This window comes from Trachypithecus francoisi, unplaced genomic scaffold, assembly GCF_009764315.1.
Source record: "Trachypithecus francoisi isolate TF-2019V2 unplaced genomic scaffold, Tfra_2.0 Lachesis_group1, whole genome shotgun sequence".
In the NCBI taxonomy this organism is placed as follows: domain Eukaryota; kingdom Metazoa; phylum Chordata; class Mammalia; order Primates; family Cercopithecidae; genus Trachypithecus; species Trachypithecus francoisi.
The window spans coordinates 147249692-147268518 of record NW_022681454.1 but is presented as its reverse complement, the minus strand read 5'-3'; the positions used below and the strand labels follow the sequence as shown (position 1 = coordinate 147268518).

Sequence of the window (18827 nt, the reverse complement as noted above, 5' to 3'; positions counted from 1 at the left end):
TATTGATTCTTCCTATCCATGAGCATGGTATGTTCTTCCATTTGTTTGTGTCCTCTTGGATTTCACTGAGCAGTGGTTTGTAGATCTCCTTGAAGAGGTCCTTTACATCCCTTGTAAGCTGGATTCCTAGGTATTTTATTCTCTTTGAAGCAATTGTGAATGGAAGTTCATTCCTGATTTGGCTCTCTGCTTGTCTGTTACTGGTGTATAAGAATGCTTGTGATTTTTGCACATTAATTTTGTATCCTGAGACTTTGCTGAAGTTGCTTATCAGCTTAAGGAGATTTTGGGCTGAGACGATGGGGTTTTCTAAATATACAATCATGTCATATGCAAACAGGGACAATTTGACTTCTTCTTTTCCTAACTGGATACCCTTGATTTCTTTCTCTTGCCTGATTGCCCTAGGCAGAACTTCCAACACTATGTTGAACAGGAGTGGTGAGAGAGGGCATCCCTGTCTTGTGCCAGTTTTCAAAGGGAATTTTTCCAGTTTTTGCCCATTCAGTATGATATTAGCTGTGGGTTTGTCGTAAATAGCTCTTATTATTTTGAGGTACGTTCCATCAATACCGAATTTATTGAGCGTTTTTAGCATAAAGGGCTGTTGAATTTTGTCAAAAGCCTTTTCTGCATCTATTGAGATAATCATGTGGTTCTTGTCTTTGGTTCTGTTTATATGCCGGATTACGTTTATTTATTTGCGAATGTTGAACCAGCCTTGCATCCCAGGGATGAAGCCCACTTGATCATGGTGGATAAGCTTTTTGATGTGCTGCTGAATCCGGTTTGCCAGTATTTTATTGAGAATTTTTGCATCGATGTTCATCAGGGATATTGGTCTAAAATTCTCTTTTTTTGTTGTGTCTCTGCCAGGCTTTGGTATCAGGATGATGTTGGCCTCATAAAAGAGTTAGGGAGGATTCCCTGTTTTTCAATTGATTGAATAGTTTCAGAAGGAATGGTACCAGCTCCTCCTTGTACCTCTGGTAGAATTCAGCTGTGAATCCATCTGGTCCTGGACTTTTTTTCGTGGGTAGGCTATTAATTGTTGCCTCAATTTCAGAGCCTGTATTGGTCTATTCAGGGATTCAACTTCTTCCTGGTTCAGTCTTGGGAGAGTGTAAGTGTCCAGGAAATTATCCATTTCTTCTAGATTTTCTAGTTGATTTGCGTAGAGGCATTTATAGTATTCTCTGATGGTTGTTTGTATTTCTCTGGGGTCGGTGGTGATATCCCCTTTATCATTTTTTATTGCGTCTATTTGATTCCTCTCTCTTTTCTTCTTTATTAGTCTTGCTAGCGGTCTGTCAATTTTGTTGATCTTTTCAAAAAACCAACTCCTGGATTCATTGATTTTTTGGAGGGTTTTTGTGACTCTATCTCCTTCAGTTCTGCTCTGATCTTAGTTATTTCTTGCCTTCTGCTAGCTTTTGAATGTGTTTGCTCTTGCCTCTCTAGTTCTTTTAATTGTGATGTTAGAGTGTCCATTTTAGATCTTTCCTGCTTTCTCTTGTGGGCATTTAGTGCTATAAATTTCCCTCTACACACTGCTTTAAATGTGTCCCAGAGATTCTGGTATGTTGTATCTTTGTTCTCATTGGTTTCAAAGAACATCTTTATTTCTGCTTTCATTTCGTTATGTACCCAGTAGTCATTCAGGAGCAGCTTGTTCAGTTTCCATGTAGTTGAGCGGTTTTGATTGAGTTTCTTAGTCCTGAGTTCTAGTTTGATTGCACTGTGGTCTGAGAGACAGTTTGTTATAATTTCTGTTCTTGTACATTTGCTGAGGAGTGCTTTACTTCCAATTATGTGGTCAATTTTGGAATAAGTGCGATGTGGTGCTGAGAAGAATGTATATTCTGTTGATTTGGGGTGGAGAGTTCTATAGATGTCTATTAGGTCCGCTTGGTGCAGAGATGAGTTCAATTCCTGGATATCCTTGTTAACTTTCTGTCTCGTTGATCTGTCTAATGTTGACAGTGGAGTGTTGAAATCTCCCATTATTATTGTATGGGAGTCTAAGTCTCTTTGTAGGTCTCTAAGGACTTGCTTTATGAATCTGGGTGCTCCTGTATTGGGTGCATATATATTTAGGAGAGTTAGCTCTTCCTGTTGAATTGATCCCTTTACCATTATGTAATGGCCTTCTTTGTCTCTTTTGATCTTTGATGGTTTGAAGTCTGTTTTATCAGAGACTAGGATTGCAACTCCTGCTTTTTTTTGTTCTCCATTTGCTTGGTAGATCTTCCTCCATCCCTTTATTTTGAGCCTATGTATGTCTCTGCATGTGAGATGGGTCTCCTGAATACAGCAGACTGATGGGTCTTGACTCTTTATTCAGTTTGCCAGTCTGTGTCTTTTAATTGAGCATTTAGTCCATTTGCATTTAAGGTTATATTGTTATGTGTGAACTTGATCCTGTCATTATGATATTAACTGGTTATTTTGCTCATAGTTGATGCAGTTTCTTCCTAGCCTTGATGGTCTTTACATTTTGGCATGTTTTTGCAATGGCTGGTACCGGTTGTTCCTTTCCATGTTTAGGGCTTCCTTCAGGGTCTCTTGTAAGGCAGGCCTGGTGGTGACAAATCTCTAAGCATTTGCTTATCTGTAAAGGATTTTATTTCTCCTTCACTGATGAAACTTAGTTTGGCTGGATATGAAATTCTGGGTTGAAAATTCTTTTCTTTAAGAACGTTGAGTATTGGCCCCCACTCTCTTCTGGCTTGTAGAGTTTCTGCCGAGAGATCTGCTGTTAGTCTGATGGGCTTCCCTTTGTGGGTAACCCGACCTTTCTCTCTGGCTGCCCTTAAGATTTTTTCCTTCATTTCAACTTTGGTGAATCTGGCAATTATGTGTCTTGGAGTTGCCCTTCTGGAGGAGTATCTTTGTGGCGTTCTCTGTATTTCCTGAATTTGAATGTTGGCCTGCCCTACTAGGTTGGGGAAGTTCTCCTGGATGATATCCTGAAGAGTGTTTTCCAACTTGGTTCCATTTTCCCCCTCACTTTCAGTCACCCCAATCAGACGTAGATTTGGTCTTTTTACATAATCCCACACTTCTTGCAGGCTTTGTTCATTTCTTTTTCTTCTGTTTTCTTTTGGTTTCTCTTCTCGCTTCATTTCATTCATTTGATCGTCAATCGCTGATACTCTTTCTTCCAGTTGATCGAGTCGGTTACTGAAGCTTGTGCATTTGTCACGTATTTCTCGTGTCATGGTTTTCATCTCTGTCATTTCGTTTATGATCTTCTCTGCATTAATTAGTCTAGCTGTCAATTCTTCCACTCTTTTTTCAAGATTTTTAGTTTCTTTGCGCTGGGTACGTAATTCCTCCTTTAGCTCTGAGAAGTTTGATGGCTGAAGCCTTCTTCTCTCATCTCGTCAAAGTCATTCTCTGACCAGCTTTGATCCGTTGCTGGCGATGGACTGCGCTCCTTTGCAGGGGGAGATGCGCTCTTATTTTTTGAATTTCCAGCTTTTCTGCCCTGCTTCTTCCCCATCTTTGTGGTTTTATCTGTCTCTGGTCTTTGATGACGGTGACGTACTGATGGGGTTTTGGTGTAGGTGTCCTTCCTGTTTGATAGTTTTCTGTCTGACAGTCAGAAGGACTGTCTGTTGGTCTGTTGGAGATTGCTTGAGGTCCAATCCAGACCCTGTTTGCCTCGGTATCAGCAGCAGAGGTTGCCGAAGATAGAATATTGCTGAACAGCGAGTGTACCTGTCTGATTCTTCCCTTGGAAGTTTCCTCTCAGGGATGACTCCACCCTGTGAGGTGTGGGGTGTCAGACTGCCCCTAGTGGGGGATGTCTCCCAGCTAGGCTACTCAGGGGTCAGGGACCCACCTGAGCAGGCAGTCTGTCCGTTCTTGGATCTCAACCTCCGCGTTGGGAGATCCACGGCTCTCCCCAAAGCTGTCAGACAGAGTCCTTCGCCTCTGCTCCGGCCCCTGCTGCTTTCCCTATTGGACCTCAGGTGTGGGCTGTCCCCAGAGGTGGAGTCTACAGAGACAGGCAGGTTTCCTTGAGCTGCTGTGAGCTCCACCCAGTTCGAGCTTCCCAGTGGCTTTGTTTACCTACTTAAGCCTCAGCAATGGCGGGCGCCCTTCCCCCAGCCTCGCTGCTACCTTGCGGATAGATTGCCGCAGACTGCTGTGTTAGCAGTGAGGGAGGCTCCGTGGGCGTGGGACCCTCCCGGCCAGGTGTGGGATATATTCTCCTGGTGTGCCTGTTTCCTGAAAGCGCAGTATTGGGGTGGGAGTTACCCGATTTTCCAGGTGTTATGTGTCTCAGTTCCCCTGGCTAGGAAAACGGATTTCCTTCCCCCTTGCGCTTCCAGGTGAGGCGATGCCTCGCCCTGCTTCAGCTCACGCTGGTCAGGCTGCAGCAGCTGACCAGCACCGATTGTCCGGCACTCCCTAGAGAGATGACCCTAGTACCTCGGTTGAAAATGCAGAAATCACCGGTCTTCTGTGTCACTGGCGCTGGGAGTTGGAGACTGGAGCTGTTCCTATTCGGCCATCTTGCTCCGCCCCTCCTGATTCTAAAATTAAGTGAAATTGTAATTAATCCAGAATAGTTTAAACAATTTTGAGAAAAAAACAAAAGACTTAATGTAAAATTACATTCTTTAGGATAGCTTGTTATTTAAGGATAGACTCATGTAAACCAATGGACTGTAACAGAGTTCAGAAATAGACTCAAACATTTATGATCAATTTGATTTTTGACAAAGATGTCAAGGTATGTCCAGGGGGAAAATGATCTTTTTAACAAATGATGATGAACAATTGGTTAGCCATATCTACAAAGAAAAAGAACCTCAACCGTTACTTTACATATAAATTAACTCAAAATGTAACAGAAAAAAATGTAGTGTAGACAAACATAAGTGCTAAAAGTATAACTTCTGGAAAGAACACATAGGAGAAAAATCTTTGTGACCTTGAATGAGGTAAATATTTCTTAAAACCTTTAATTGATTTCATTAAAATAAAAAACATTTGCTTTGAAATGCCAACTCTTAAGAAAATGAAAATATACGCCACAGACTGGGTTAAAGTATTTGTTCAACTTAGGTGTGATAAAGGACTTACATCCAGGATATGTAGGAAACATGCTATAAAACAAGATAACCTGGCTAAAAAAAAAAAAAAAATAGAAGTTTTGAACAGATACTTCAACAAAGAATAGATATAGATACCAGATAAACACATGAAAAGAAGCCACACATCATTAGTCATCTGAGAAATGCCGATTAAAACCACAGTGTGATCCCATGACATACCTATTCGAATAACTTTTTAAAAATCTAACAATACCAAGAGCAGTATACAAGGTAACTGGAACCTCACATGTTATTGATGGGAAAGTAAAGTGGTATGACCTCTTTGTAAACAATTTGGCAGTTTCATGTAGAATTAACCATACATTTTCTCATACATCCTAGGAGTCTCACTTTAGGTCTCCTGCCCTAGAGGAATGAAAATATATGTTCATGCAGTGACTGCTTCATGAATATTTATAGCAGCCATATTAATAATCACAAAAATTGGAAATAACCAAGATGATTATCAACTGGTAAATGGACAAACTGATAAATCCACACAATGGAATCTATGTAATACTTAGAAATAAAAGGGAATGAAGTACTGTACTAATACATGCAACAACACAGATGAATTTGAAAATATTATACTAGGTGAACAAAGCCAACGCAAAAGACCGCATGCTGTATGATTCCATTTATATGACATTCTGGAAAAAGCAAAACTGTTAGGGACAGAAAACAGAGCAGTGATTGCTAGGAGCTATGGGAAAAGAGGAGGAATTGCATACAAGGGAGAATAAGAGGAACTTTCGGGGATCATGGAAATATTCCATGTCATAATTGATGTTCTTACACAACTCTCTATGTTTATAAAACTCATTATATTGTACACCTAAAAATTATGAATTTTTCTCTGTGTAAATTATTCTTCAGCAAGCCTGATTTTCAAAAACAACAACAAAGAATGTGTAATGTTAATGAGGATGTATACGTTAGGAACTTAATGTATATTGTACTAATTCCATTCCTAGGCAATTTTCAAGAGTAATGAAAACATACATATTCACATTTACTTTTAAGCAAATATTAATAGCAGTTTTATTCTAGTCCCAAACTGTAAACATTTCTGATGCCCATCAACTGTGAGTGGCTAAACAGATTGCTGTACCTCTATACAATGGAATAAATGAATACCACTTAGAAATAAAAAGGAAATGACTACTGGTACATGCAACAACATGGATGAATTTCAAAAGTTTGTGCTAAATGAAAGAAATTAAACATTATGGGCTTCATACATCATAGCTGTAGACTGCGGTTTTATTTATATGAAATTACTGAAAAAGCAAAACTACACAGTGGCAGAAAGCAGATTATTCGTTACTAGGGGCCAGGAGTTGGGGCAAGGGAATTGGCTGCAGAGGGTTATGAGGGACCTTTTAAAGTGTATCTTGACTGTGGTGGTGGTTACACAAATATATACACACACACATATATATATATGTATATATATTCAAATCCCATCAAATTGTACACTTAAGTTTGACAAATATTATGGTATTAAATTATATCTCTTCCTCAAAAAACCACAAATAGTGCTCCCATGTGATCCAGAGTTCTCACTACTGGACATCTATCCACACTAAAGGATATCAGTGCATTGAAGAGACATCTGCACCCCCATGTTTATTGCAGCACTGTTCACACTAGCCAAGATATGGAATCAGTGGTGTTCAACAACAGATAAATGCATAAGGAAAAGGTGGCACATGTACACAATGAAATACTATTCAGCCATAAAAAACATGAAATCTTGCCGTTAGTGGCAGCATGGATGGACCTGGAGGACATTATATGAAGTGAAATAAGCCAGGCACAGAAAGTTAAACACTGCATGTTCTCACTCATATGTGGAAGCTACCAAAAAGTTAATCTCCAATGAGTAAAAAGTAGAACAGTGGATACTAGAGGATCAGAAGGGTAGTGGGGAGGGAGAGATAGGGAGAGATTTGTTAAAGGATACAAAATAAGAGGTGGACTGAGGAATAAATTCTAAAGTTCTGTATAACACTGTAGGCTGACTAGGGTTAGCAGTAATACATAGTTTCAAATAGCTAGGAGGAGGATTTTGACTGTTGCTAACACAAATAAATGATAAATGTTTGAGATAATGGATGTCTTAATTACCTGATCTGATCACTGTGTCTTATGTGTATCACATCACTGTGTACACCATAAATATGTACAATTATTACATCTATGTAAAAATGTTTAAATAAAATAAAAAATTAATTATATTCCAATCAAGATTATTGAAAGATAAGCTCTTTAAGCATATTTAAAAATACCTAAGCCAAAAGTGCTTAGTACATCTGTACGTGTGATGCTTTTTTAAAAAAGTATTTATTATAATCATTTTAGTATGTAATATAGTATTATTTAATATACACGGTAAATCTGATTAAAACTTTTAATCATTTTGACAAAAGATTGGATTTTGCTCTATTACATCATATAATTTTTTATTTAATATAATATTAAATCTATAGATTAAGGATTTTGTAACTGTATTTAATTAAAACCTGTATCTGTAACCTCTGGTAAATCAGAGTTCACATATTAGTTTTGTATTTGAATGTATGGACTTAATAACTAGCATTTATATTGTTGAAAGTAACCTAATAAGTACCTGAGAGAAATGTTAAATCGGCAAAATACCTCTCATGGTATAGGGTATTGGGAGAGTGTAGGCGTATGCATTTTTTTCCTGTGTGCTGGGACTACATTGAAATAGCATAATTACTAATTATTTCCTTTCATAGTAGGTATTGATTCATCATCAATACAATTTAGTTAACTAATTTAAGAACTGGAAAGAGCAAACACTGGGATTTTTCTATTGATTGAAACATATTAGCAGTGGAAACCTACAGTTTCCTTTTAGCATACCTAATTTGGTATTGATTTGAGCTACTTTTGATCAGTGTTTATTTTAAAATTTTAAGACAGCATCCTATTACAAATGCAATCGTGATAGAATGTACAGACATCAGCTAGGATGTTAGTAGTAGCTACAGCCAGCCTGTGGCTGGATGGCTGTCAAAGGAATCTCTCATGTGCTCCTTAGCAGTAGGCTTCAGTTCCTTACCGAGTCAATTTTTCCATCTGCTACTGGAGTGTCTGCATGACATGGGAGCTGGCTTCCTGTAAAGCAAGTGATCCAAGAGAGAATGAAGCAGAAGCCCCGTTTTTTTTTTTTTTTTTTTTTTTATTACTTACTCTTGATAGTTCTACACCATTATTTCAGATACATTGTATTCATTACAAGTGGGTCACTAAATACAGCCCAAACTCCAGGGGAGGGGAATTAAGCTCCACCCCTTGAGGATATATTTTTTTTTGAGACGGAGTCTCGCTCTGTCGCCCAGGCTGGAGTGCAGTGGCCGGATCTCGGCTCACTGCAAGCTCGGTCTCCCGGGTTTACGCCATTCTCCTGCCTCGGCCTCCCGAGTAGCTGGGACTACAGGCGCCCGCCACCTCGCCCGGCTAGTTTTTTGTATTTTTTTTTTAGTAGAGACGGGGTTTCACCATGTTCGCCAGGATGGTCTCGATCTCCTGACCTCGTGATCCGCCCGTCTGGCCGAGGATATATTTCAAAATCACCACAGGTCACAACTTTTATGTAAATGGGGCAAATAAAGTGATCCTTCTGGATTAGAAGTAATATTGCCTTACAATACCAGTAATGCTTTTGATTAGATACTTTTTATAATTTAATGAGGATTTCAGAGTTCAGGAAGAAGCAGCCCAGAGGAGCATAGTAGATTTCCTTATGTTAGTTAAAAAGTCTTTTTCAACAAATTTTCTCTTTAGTTTAGAAAAGATGTGTTTATCACACCTAGTACATGTTTTCATACCTGGGAATGTTTTGTAATGTTCTCCCACAGTTAAAGCTAGATGTCCTTTTTTTTTTTTTTTTTTTTTTTAAAAAAAAAAAAAAGACAGGGTCTTGCTGTGTCACCCAGGCTGGAGTACTGGATTGCAGTGGTACAGTCACGGCAGCTCAACCTGCTGGGCTCAAGCAACTCTCTCACCTCAGCTTCCCATTAGCTGGTACTATAGGCATATGCTACCATGCCTGGCTATTTTTTTTTTTTTTTTGTAAGAGATGCAGTCTTGCTCCATTGTCCAGGCTGATCTCAAAATCCCGGACTAAAGTGATCCTGCCACCTCAGCCTCCTAAACTGCTGGGATTATAGGCATGAGCCACTGTGCTCAGCCTGTAAGTCTTAATTTATTAATCAGTTTCTTAAATAGATTTTCAGTTACAATGTGTCAAGCACTCAGCAGTGTACAAGATAGATACCATTTTACCCATACATTTTTAAAACAAACATGAAAACTAAATAGCTGTGATACATGACAGGAAGGATATAATTAGAGTGTTGTAGTGATTCGTGGAGTGGAGATGGGTTGCTTTGGATAAGATAACCAGGAATATCTTCCTATCTGACTTTTAAGTTTTGATTTGAAGAAATATAACCAGCTATTCTTTGAACAAAGGCACAATATATGCAAAGGCCCTGAAGCAAGACAGGGAGCTTCTAGTGTTCTAAGAAATGTTGGAAAGCAAGTATCACTGGAACTTAGTGATATTAGGAAGAGGGTGTTATTTATATAAGACTGGAGCCTACTGAAGACATCTGGATGATATGTGATGTTGATAATGTAGCTGAAGAGAGACATTTTTGTTTAGAGATTTTTAAGAAATGTAATTTATAAGACTCAGCGATTTGGAGGGTGATGACAAAGGGAGATGTTCAATATGTTTAGTCAATACTCAAGTCTCAGCTTGAGCTGCTCAGTGGCATTTACTGAGATTAGGAATACTGGACAAACAGTATTTGTATAAACATCCTTCCATCCCCATGGCTGGGGTTGTGGGGAGGAGGTGGATGGACAGAAAATGAGTTTAATTTTAGGTCCTTGAAATTGGAACCCCTGAGAGATGTCCAGATTGAGATGTTGAATAGGAAGCTAGATATAAGCAGGTAGGTTGAGAGCTCAAAAGAAAGGCCTAGTAATTGAGAGACACTACCATGTATATGAAATTTGAAGCCATGAGAGGGAATGAGTTAATCTGGGGAGAGATTGTAGAATGCCAACAGGAACTAGGGCTGCATCTGGAAAACCTCAGCATGTAAAGGTTAGGTAAGGGAAACAGGACATCCCTGCCCCCCCAAAAACAACAACACTAAGAGCAAAAACAAGAGTGGCTCAAAAGATAGGAAACCCAGGAAAGTATGATGCCAAGTGTATTAGTCTGTTCTCATACCTCTGTAAAGAGATACCTGAAACTGGGTAAAGAAAGGGGGTTAAATTGGCTCATGTTTCCTCAGGCTATAAGGAAGCATGGCTGGAGAGGAACCTTACAATCATGGTAGAAGGTGAAGGGGAAGCAGACATATCTTATATGGTAAGAGCATGAGGAAGAAGCGGGGAGGGGAGTGCCACACACTCTTCAACAACCAGATCTCGTGAAAACTCACTGTCATGAGAACAACAAGGAGGAAATTTACCCTGTGATATAATCAACTCCCACCAGGCCCCACCTCCAGCACTGGGGGTTACAATTTGATAAGATTTTGCTCTATGTCCCCACCCAAATCTCATCTCAAATTATAATCCCCACATGTCAAGGGAGGGCCTGATTGGATCATGGGGGCAGTTTCCCACATGCTGTTCTCGTGATAGTGAGTGAGTTCTCACGAGATCTGATGGTTTAATTTTTTCTCGGTTCTCCCCCCTCAACTGCTGCCTTGTGAAGAAGATGCTTCCTTCTTTGCCTTCCACCATGATTGTAGTTTCCTGAGGCCTCCCCAACCATGTGGAGTCAATTAAATATCTTTTCTTTGTAAATTACTCAGCGTTTCTTAGGCAGTTTTTTATAGCGTGTGAGAGTGGACTAATACACAATTCGACGTGATATTTGGGTGGAGACACAAATCCAAACCATATCACCAAGGGATAATAGTTTTTAAACATGAAAATATCTGATGAGGAATCAGTAAGACATACACTGAAAACTGTCCATCACATTTAGCAACAGCAGCTTTTGACCTCCAGAGTATTGAATATTGTGAATTTGCCCACACAACATCAAGAAGCTTTACTTGGCAAGCAAGACCCTGAATTTTGTTGGCATTTATAAGCTACTCCTTTTGGTTTGGTTGTGATAACACTACAAGTCAGGGCCATTAAGACCAAGTGTTCTGACTTGTCAACCAGTAGGACATGAGAGGGTAGAGACTATCGTGCTAAATCCTGACTCACCACTGATGGCAGTCAGCAAGAGAGTTAGTCCTATTACCAGTTTTCTACCTGTTGTTGTTCTTCATCTGGAGTATTCTTTCTGACACCCAGGAGCACTTACAGTGCAAACATATACACACAGATACCAGTTTCAAGCCATAACAAAAATATATTGAGTCAGCCCAAAGGTGCCACCCAATAGTTTTCATTTTAGTTTTTCTGTTTCACTGTGAGTTTTGCCTAACTCTATCACTTGTTTTCAGGCATTTTCTTTTTTCTACAGGAGCACTAACCAAGGAGTTTAATACATGCATATCAGGGGTTATAACAGCTACCAGGAGATATGTTGTTTTGCCGTTAGAAGCTTAGAGAAGTACAGAAGAGGCAGTGAGCTTAGGCTGTGTGGCTAGAGTGGTAGTGGTGGAGAGGGCTTTGTTTTTTTTTGATTCCGTGTTCCATGGTCTGCACCACTTCCTCCTCTATATACCTCCCAGAACCTAGAGAGTTCCTGGGCTTGGGAGCATCTTTCTTTTTGTCCTCACACATTCTGCCATGTAGCTATTTGTGCTTTTGATTACTTCTGTGGCCAGCAACTCTTTCTCCCAAGGGACTGAGAAGCTTACTAATTCGGATGCCTATATCCAGCAGAGGTATAACATACCAAAATTTATGCGATGCAGCTAAAGTAATATTAAGTGAAAATTTACAGCTTTAAACACCCGTATCTGAAATAAATTCCTCAAATCAATAACCTATGCTTCTACTTTTAAACAATAGAGGAGAGCAAACTAAATGCAAAGCAAATAGAAAAAAATGAGTAATGAAGATTATAACAAAAATCAATGAAACATAAAGCAAAAACACTAAAGAAAATCAATGAAACAAAAGCTGATTCTTTGCAAAGATCAGTAAAATTGACAGACTTTAACCTAACCATGAAAGATGACACAAATTACTTAAATTAGAAGTGAAGTAGAGACATAACTATTGAGCATATAGAATCTTTATTCTTTTTTCCTGTTTCTTTTTCTTCTTTTATAGAGACAGGATCTTGCTCTGTTGCCCTGGCTGGAGTGCAGTTGGCACAGTCATAGCTCACTGCAGCCTCAGACTCCTGGGCTCAAGCCATTCTTCCATTTCAGCCTCCTGAGTAGCTGGGACTACAGGCACATGCCACCATGTCTGGCTAATATTTTGATTTTTTTTTTTTTTTTTTTTTGGTAGAGATAAGGTCTTCCTATGTTGCTCAAGCTGGCCTCGAACTCGGGCTCAAGTGATCCTCCCGCCTCAATCTTCTAAAGTGCTGGGATTACAGGTGTGAACCACCAAGTCCAGCCCGAGCCTACAGAAATTAAAAGGAGTAGAAAGGAACATCATGGACAACTTCATGCCAACAAATTAGATACTTACATGATATGGACAAATTCTTAGAAAAACAGAATTGCCAAAACTGGCTCAAGAAGAAATTGAAAATCTGAATAGACCTATAACACATAAAGAAAATGAATTATTAATTTAAAAATCTTTCCTTAAAGAAAAGCCCAGACCCATTTGTCTTTACTAGTTAATGCAATAAAATATTTAAACTAGAAATGATATAAATCTTTCACCTACTCATCCAGAAAATTGGAGGGGAGAAAACACTTGCAACTCATTCTATAAGGTCAGTCACCCCAGTACCATTGCCAGACAAAGACACCACAGGAAAACTAACAAGAAAAACGCATAGGCCAATTTCCCTCCTGAACACAGACACAATTTTTTAAAATAAAATTTAGGAAACCAAATTCAGCAGCATATAAAAAGGATTTATAAAATGTTCGTGTGGGTTTTATCACTGGAATGCCAGTTAATTTAAATCTGAAGATCAATTTATGTTGTGCACCAGTATTTATAAAGGAGAAAAACCTTACTGTCATTTCATAAAAAAAAGCATTTGAGAAAATTTAACACACATTCATGTTTAAAAACTCTCAACTAACTTTCAACTAAAGAAATGTCCACAAATTGACAAAAATCATCTACCTAAAAGCTCCCAATATGGACATCATACTTAATATTGAAAGACTGAATACTTTTCCCCAAAGTTTAGGAGGGTAAAAATGTCCTCCCATTTTTACCACTTCTATTCAGCATTACATTGGAGATGTTGGCTTGTGCAACAAGGAAGAAAGAGAGGAAGGAAGGGAGAAATTGAAGATATCTGTACTGGAAATGAAGAAAAAAAGTAGCCCTCTTTACAGATCACAGAAGTGTAAGATTTGTACAATGAAAAGTATAAAACATTTTTAAGAGAAATTAAAAATAGACCTTAATAAATGGAGATATTCCATATTCATGGATCAGAAGACTCAATATAATTAATAGGGTAGTTTTCCCTAAAGCTATAAATTCAATACAATCCCTATCAAATTCCTAATAGGCTTTTTTGGAGAAATTGGGAAGTTGAAATGAATGGACCTAGAATAACCGAAACAATTTTGAAATATAAGAACAAAATTTGAAGACGTACCTTGATTTCAAAACTTACTCTAGAGCCACAGTTATCAAGATACTGAGGGAATTCACCTTTCCTCGTGTTCATTGTACTCAGTCCTCAATTGTGGTAATTGTACAAAGATAGGCATATAAATTAAAGGAAGAGAACTGACAATACAGAAATAAATCCTTGCATTTGTGGTCAATTGTTTTGCAGCATAGGTGCCAACACAATTCAGTGAGGAAAAGATAGGCTTTAAACAATTGGTGGAGAAAATTGGATGTTTACATACAAGAAAATTTTGATGCTTACCACATATCAGTCAAAAAAATTAACTCAAAATACATTATAGGCCTATATGTGAGAAGTAAAACTATAAAATATCTGAAAGAAAACGTAGGAGAAAAACTTTCTGATGTTGGGAAAGGCAAAGAGTTCTCAGATGTAACACTAAAAGCATAATCCACAAAAGAAAAAATTGAGAAATTAGACTCAACCAAAATGTAAAACTTTTGTGTTTCAAAATTGACCACTAAGTAAATGAAGAGATAAGCCACAGACTGATAAAACATTTATATATCATGTGTCTGACAAAGCACTTTTTATTAGTCTGCATTCTCCAGAAAAACAAAACCAATAGGATATGTATAGATATATAAGAGATTTATTATGGGAACTGGCTTATATGACCATGGAGGCTGAGAAATCCCACGATATACCATCTACAGCTGGAGACCCAGGAAAGCCAGTGGTGTAATTCAATCCTAATTTGAAGGCCAGGGGAGCCCATGACTGAGCCCAAGGCTTGAAGGTCTGAGGAGAGAGGGATGGGGGAAGAATTGAAGGAGAGAGAACCAAGAGCTCCTGCTGTCCAAGAGGAGGAGAATATAGATTCCCAGCTTGAGGAGAAGAGGGAATTCCCCCTTTCTCCTCGTTGTATTCAGTCCTCAATCGACTGGATAATGCTCACCACACTGGAGAGATCAGTCTGCATTACTAAGCCCACTGGTTCAAGTACTAATCTCTCTGGAAATGCCATCACAGATGTACCCAGAAATCGTGTTTTACCAGCTCTCTAAGGTCACTTAATCCAGTCAAGCTGACACATAAAATTAACTATCACGGACTTGTATTCAGAATGTATATAGAATTCTAACAACTCAATGATAAAATACAAACAGCTCAGTAAATGAGTAAAAGATTTGATTAGTCATTTCACCAAAGAAGATATACAAATGACCAATTAGCACATGAAAAGATGCTTAACAACATACATTAAAACTACTGTTTTACACTAACTAGAATGGTCATAATCAAAATACAAGAGCGAGTATTGGTGAGGATGTGGAGATGAATTTACACCTTGTTAATTGGAACATATAGTGGTATAGCCATCTTGGAAAACAATTTGGTGGTTTCTCAAAAAATTAAAGATAAACTCAACATATAAGCTAGCAATTCCACTCCTAGGAATCTACCCAAAAGAAATGAAAATGTATTTTCATATAAAGGTATATACATGAATATTTATGGTAGCATTATTTATAATAGCAAAAACTGTTAAATGTCCATGTACTAGATAAAATGTGCTGTATTCTATATACAGTGGGATACTAGTCAGCAATAAAAAGGAATGAACTATGGATACATGCTACCATGTTGGTAAACCTCAAAGACATTATGTTTAGTGAAAGAAACCTGACTCAAAAGACTACATACTAATATATGATTCCATTGATCCGAAATGTCTAGAAAAGGTGGGTTTACTAGAGACACGGAGTAGATTGCTAGTTGCCTGTAGGTGGGGATAGGAATGAAGATTATCTGTAAATAGGTACAAGGCACATTTTTGTGGTGATGAAAATGTTCTACACTTGATTTTAGCCAAAAGGACGAGAAGAGATGAAGAAAATGTTCTAAAGTGAATTGTGATAATTGCACAACTCTCAAATTTTTAAAAAAAAAAAACTGAATTATACAAATTGGGCAAATTTTATGGCATGTAAATTATGCTTCAGTGAACCTTTTACAAAATAATTACCTTGTTTTTTGTGGTAGAAAGAACTGTGACAGCATATTTCTCTGAGATTCTAGGCTTTGAATGTAATAATTAATTCTGCCATCTGTTTCCCACTGCTTTTTGTATTGATCAGTTCTATTCACTGATACTTACATATCATTATGAGGCCACAGGAAAATTTGTCCTCTATTAAGCTATATTTAAAAAATTTCTCTTTACCCCATGAACAGATGCCTAAATAGTTTAGAATCTCTCTTCTCTTTGATATAAAGTATATGCAAATATATTTAAATTTATAATGTAAAAATGTGTTCTCTTTAAGATAACTATTACAATAAAGACATGTGAATATAATTTTATATGCACTTCCCAGCTACTATAATTTCTTTTTATATCAGTAAAGCAGTGAATTATTAATTATACTGTTATTAATCAACTTTTATTGAACCTGTACTTTATAATGGCACTGTAATGACAGCTTACCTGAATGAATAGAACATGTATAATAGATCTGTGGCTAGTCTACATCATTTGTTTAACCATGAATTGTAGATTGAAACCTCGCTAGTATTCATTAGTCTAACATGAGTAGAACTTTTCAGAATTATAGATATTATTATGAATGAATAAGCACAGATAATTCATGATTTATTATTGTGATATAATTAATCTTAAGATAGAGTCCACATTGAATTCTTTTTCTTGCAGACGTATTTCATTAGCTAGTCCACGTCAGCTTTTTAAGGCTTCTAATATGACCCAGCGATGGCAACACAGAGAGATTTCTAATTTTGAGTACTTGATGTTTCTCAACACGATAGCAGGTAACTTAATTCCATGCATTAATTATTTTAGACAATAAATTATTGATTTCAGTTGTTAGATTACTTTGAGTAATGGTATAACTAGCTTGTTCTATTGCCATTATTGCTACTAGAATACTACAAAGGATATACAAAGAGAATAAGGTATGTTGCCTACTCTCATAGAAGTCATTTTAAGTACAAATGTGAATATTTACGTGATTCTAGAACAGGGGATATATCAGTAAAAAATTCAAGGTACTGTGGTGATTAAAAGGACAGAGAGAGAGGGAAATTATATGCACCCAGTTGGTGGGAGTAAGGAGAAAATAAGGTTTCAGTGGTTTTATAAGGATGGATACTATTTGACTAGCAGAGGAAGTGGTTGGAATGTTAGAAGTCATTCTGTGTAAGACTGAAAGCATAAGCAACCATACAAAGGTGGCAATACATAAAGTGTACCTAGAGAGCAACGAATGGTATAGTTTGTATATCTATGTATATACTGTATATTTATGTGTGCATGAAGTATATATTCGTAAAGATATAATGGGAAGAAATAAGAATGTTAGTGTGAAGAACGATTTTCTTGTCAGTTTGAAGAGTTAGTAGTCAGTTCATTGGGAAACTTTTGAAAGTTTTTGAGCACCTAAGTGATATTAGAGCTGCATCAAAAATTAACTTGGAGGCAGTGTATGTAAGATAAATTTGGGTGGATAGAGACTAGGCAGAAAGTAAAGTTAGGACGTAATTCTGTGTGTGTGTGTGTGTGTGTGTGTGTGTGTGTGTGTGTAGTAATGAGGGCTTCCATTAGGTATCAGTGGGAATTAAAAAGAAGAAACAAATTCTGTAAGAATTCACAAGGCACCAGCCATCTGATACGCAGCTGAATGAATGTAGGTGATAAATGAGAGGAAAGTATCTGAAAAGACTTCCAGGCTTCTGGCCTGTGTTACTGGGAAAATGGTGGTGCAATTAATGGAAAAAGAAGTCAGAAAATTTTATCTAGGGAAAGATGATGATTTTATTGTGCCAGCAAGACTTTCAAGTTAAGGTATCACAAAGAGTTTTTGGAAGTATAGGGCAAGGAGGATATTCAGAACTTAGAACTAGGACATTGTTGGATTTCATCTGCATAGAGAGGAAATCACCGAGTGATGTGAGATCAGCAAGGAAGATAATACAGAAAGCAGTGAGATAAGACAGGGAAATTCTTTTGCGTATGAGAAGAAGAAGGAAGGAAAGTTAGTAAAGGACAAAAAGGAATGAGTGATCCTAGAATTTGTAGATGTAGTAGGAGAACTGAGGTAAGTCAGATGTCTTGGGAGGCAAGGTAAAAGGGAGGAAGGAATTTTCACCTGTGTCAAATGTTACAGAATGAAGAGGGAGACTTCAGAATGAGGACAGAACTTGTCTTTGGGTTTGGTATTTAGAGGCTTCCTTATTACTTCATAGAGGTTCATTTTTAAGGCCAGCAAAAACGGTTGATTATAAGGGCTGAATAGTTTGAAATGAAATAGTAACTGTAGATGTAATTACAGATCTTTTTTTTTTTTTTTTTGAGACGGAGTTTCTCTCCTCTTCCCCAGGCTGGAGTGCAATGGCACGATCTCAGCTCACTGCAACTTCCGCCTCCCGGGTTCAAGAGGTTCTCCTGCCTCAGCCTCGCAAGTAGCTGGGATTATAGGCTCCTGCCACCACACCTGGCTAATTTTTGTATGTTTGGTAGAGACGGGGTTTCACCATGTTGGCCAGGCTGGTCTTAAACTCCTGCCCTCAGGTTATCTGCCTGCCTTGGCCTCCCAAAGTGCTGGGATTACAGGCATGAACCACCATGCCTGGCCAATTATGGTTCTTTTAAATGTGTTATTAACAGAGGATGAGTTGGGGCAGAGAGGAAAAGTGTTGAAAGAGGAGGAGAGAGGAAAAGTAACAATTCAAGTTATGAGGGAAACAGGTTCGAGAGCTCAGGTGAAGCAATTACTCTTAGCAAAGAAAAGACCCTGTTAGAGAAATGGGGAAGCGTGAGGGGATGTTGCAAAGAATTGGAAGTTGAGGGGCTCACATTGAAAGTTCTAAATTTTATTAGAAGTTTATCTCACAGTCAGCTGAGGAAAAGACATGAAGAAAATGTCAATGGTTATGTTGAATTTAGTAGAAAT

At 37.9% G+C, this 18827-nt stretch overlaps 1 protein-coding gene across 5 annotated transcripts in view; it reads left to right on the top strand.

The window, feature by feature from the left end:
- LRBA (LPS responsive beige-like anchor protein) overlaps positions 1 to 18827 on the top strand; it is a 787299-nt gene that overhangs the window by 556458 nt on the left and 212014 nt on the right. For all 5 annotated transcript variants that reach the window (XM_033215458.1, XM_033215456.1, XM_033215457.1 and 2 more), the window contains one exon: positions 16571 to 16686. In XM_033215458.1, the coding sequence (XP_033071349.1) occupies positions 16571 to 16686 (116 nt within the window). The remainder of the gene's footprint in view (positions 1 to 16570; positions 16687 to 18827) is intronic.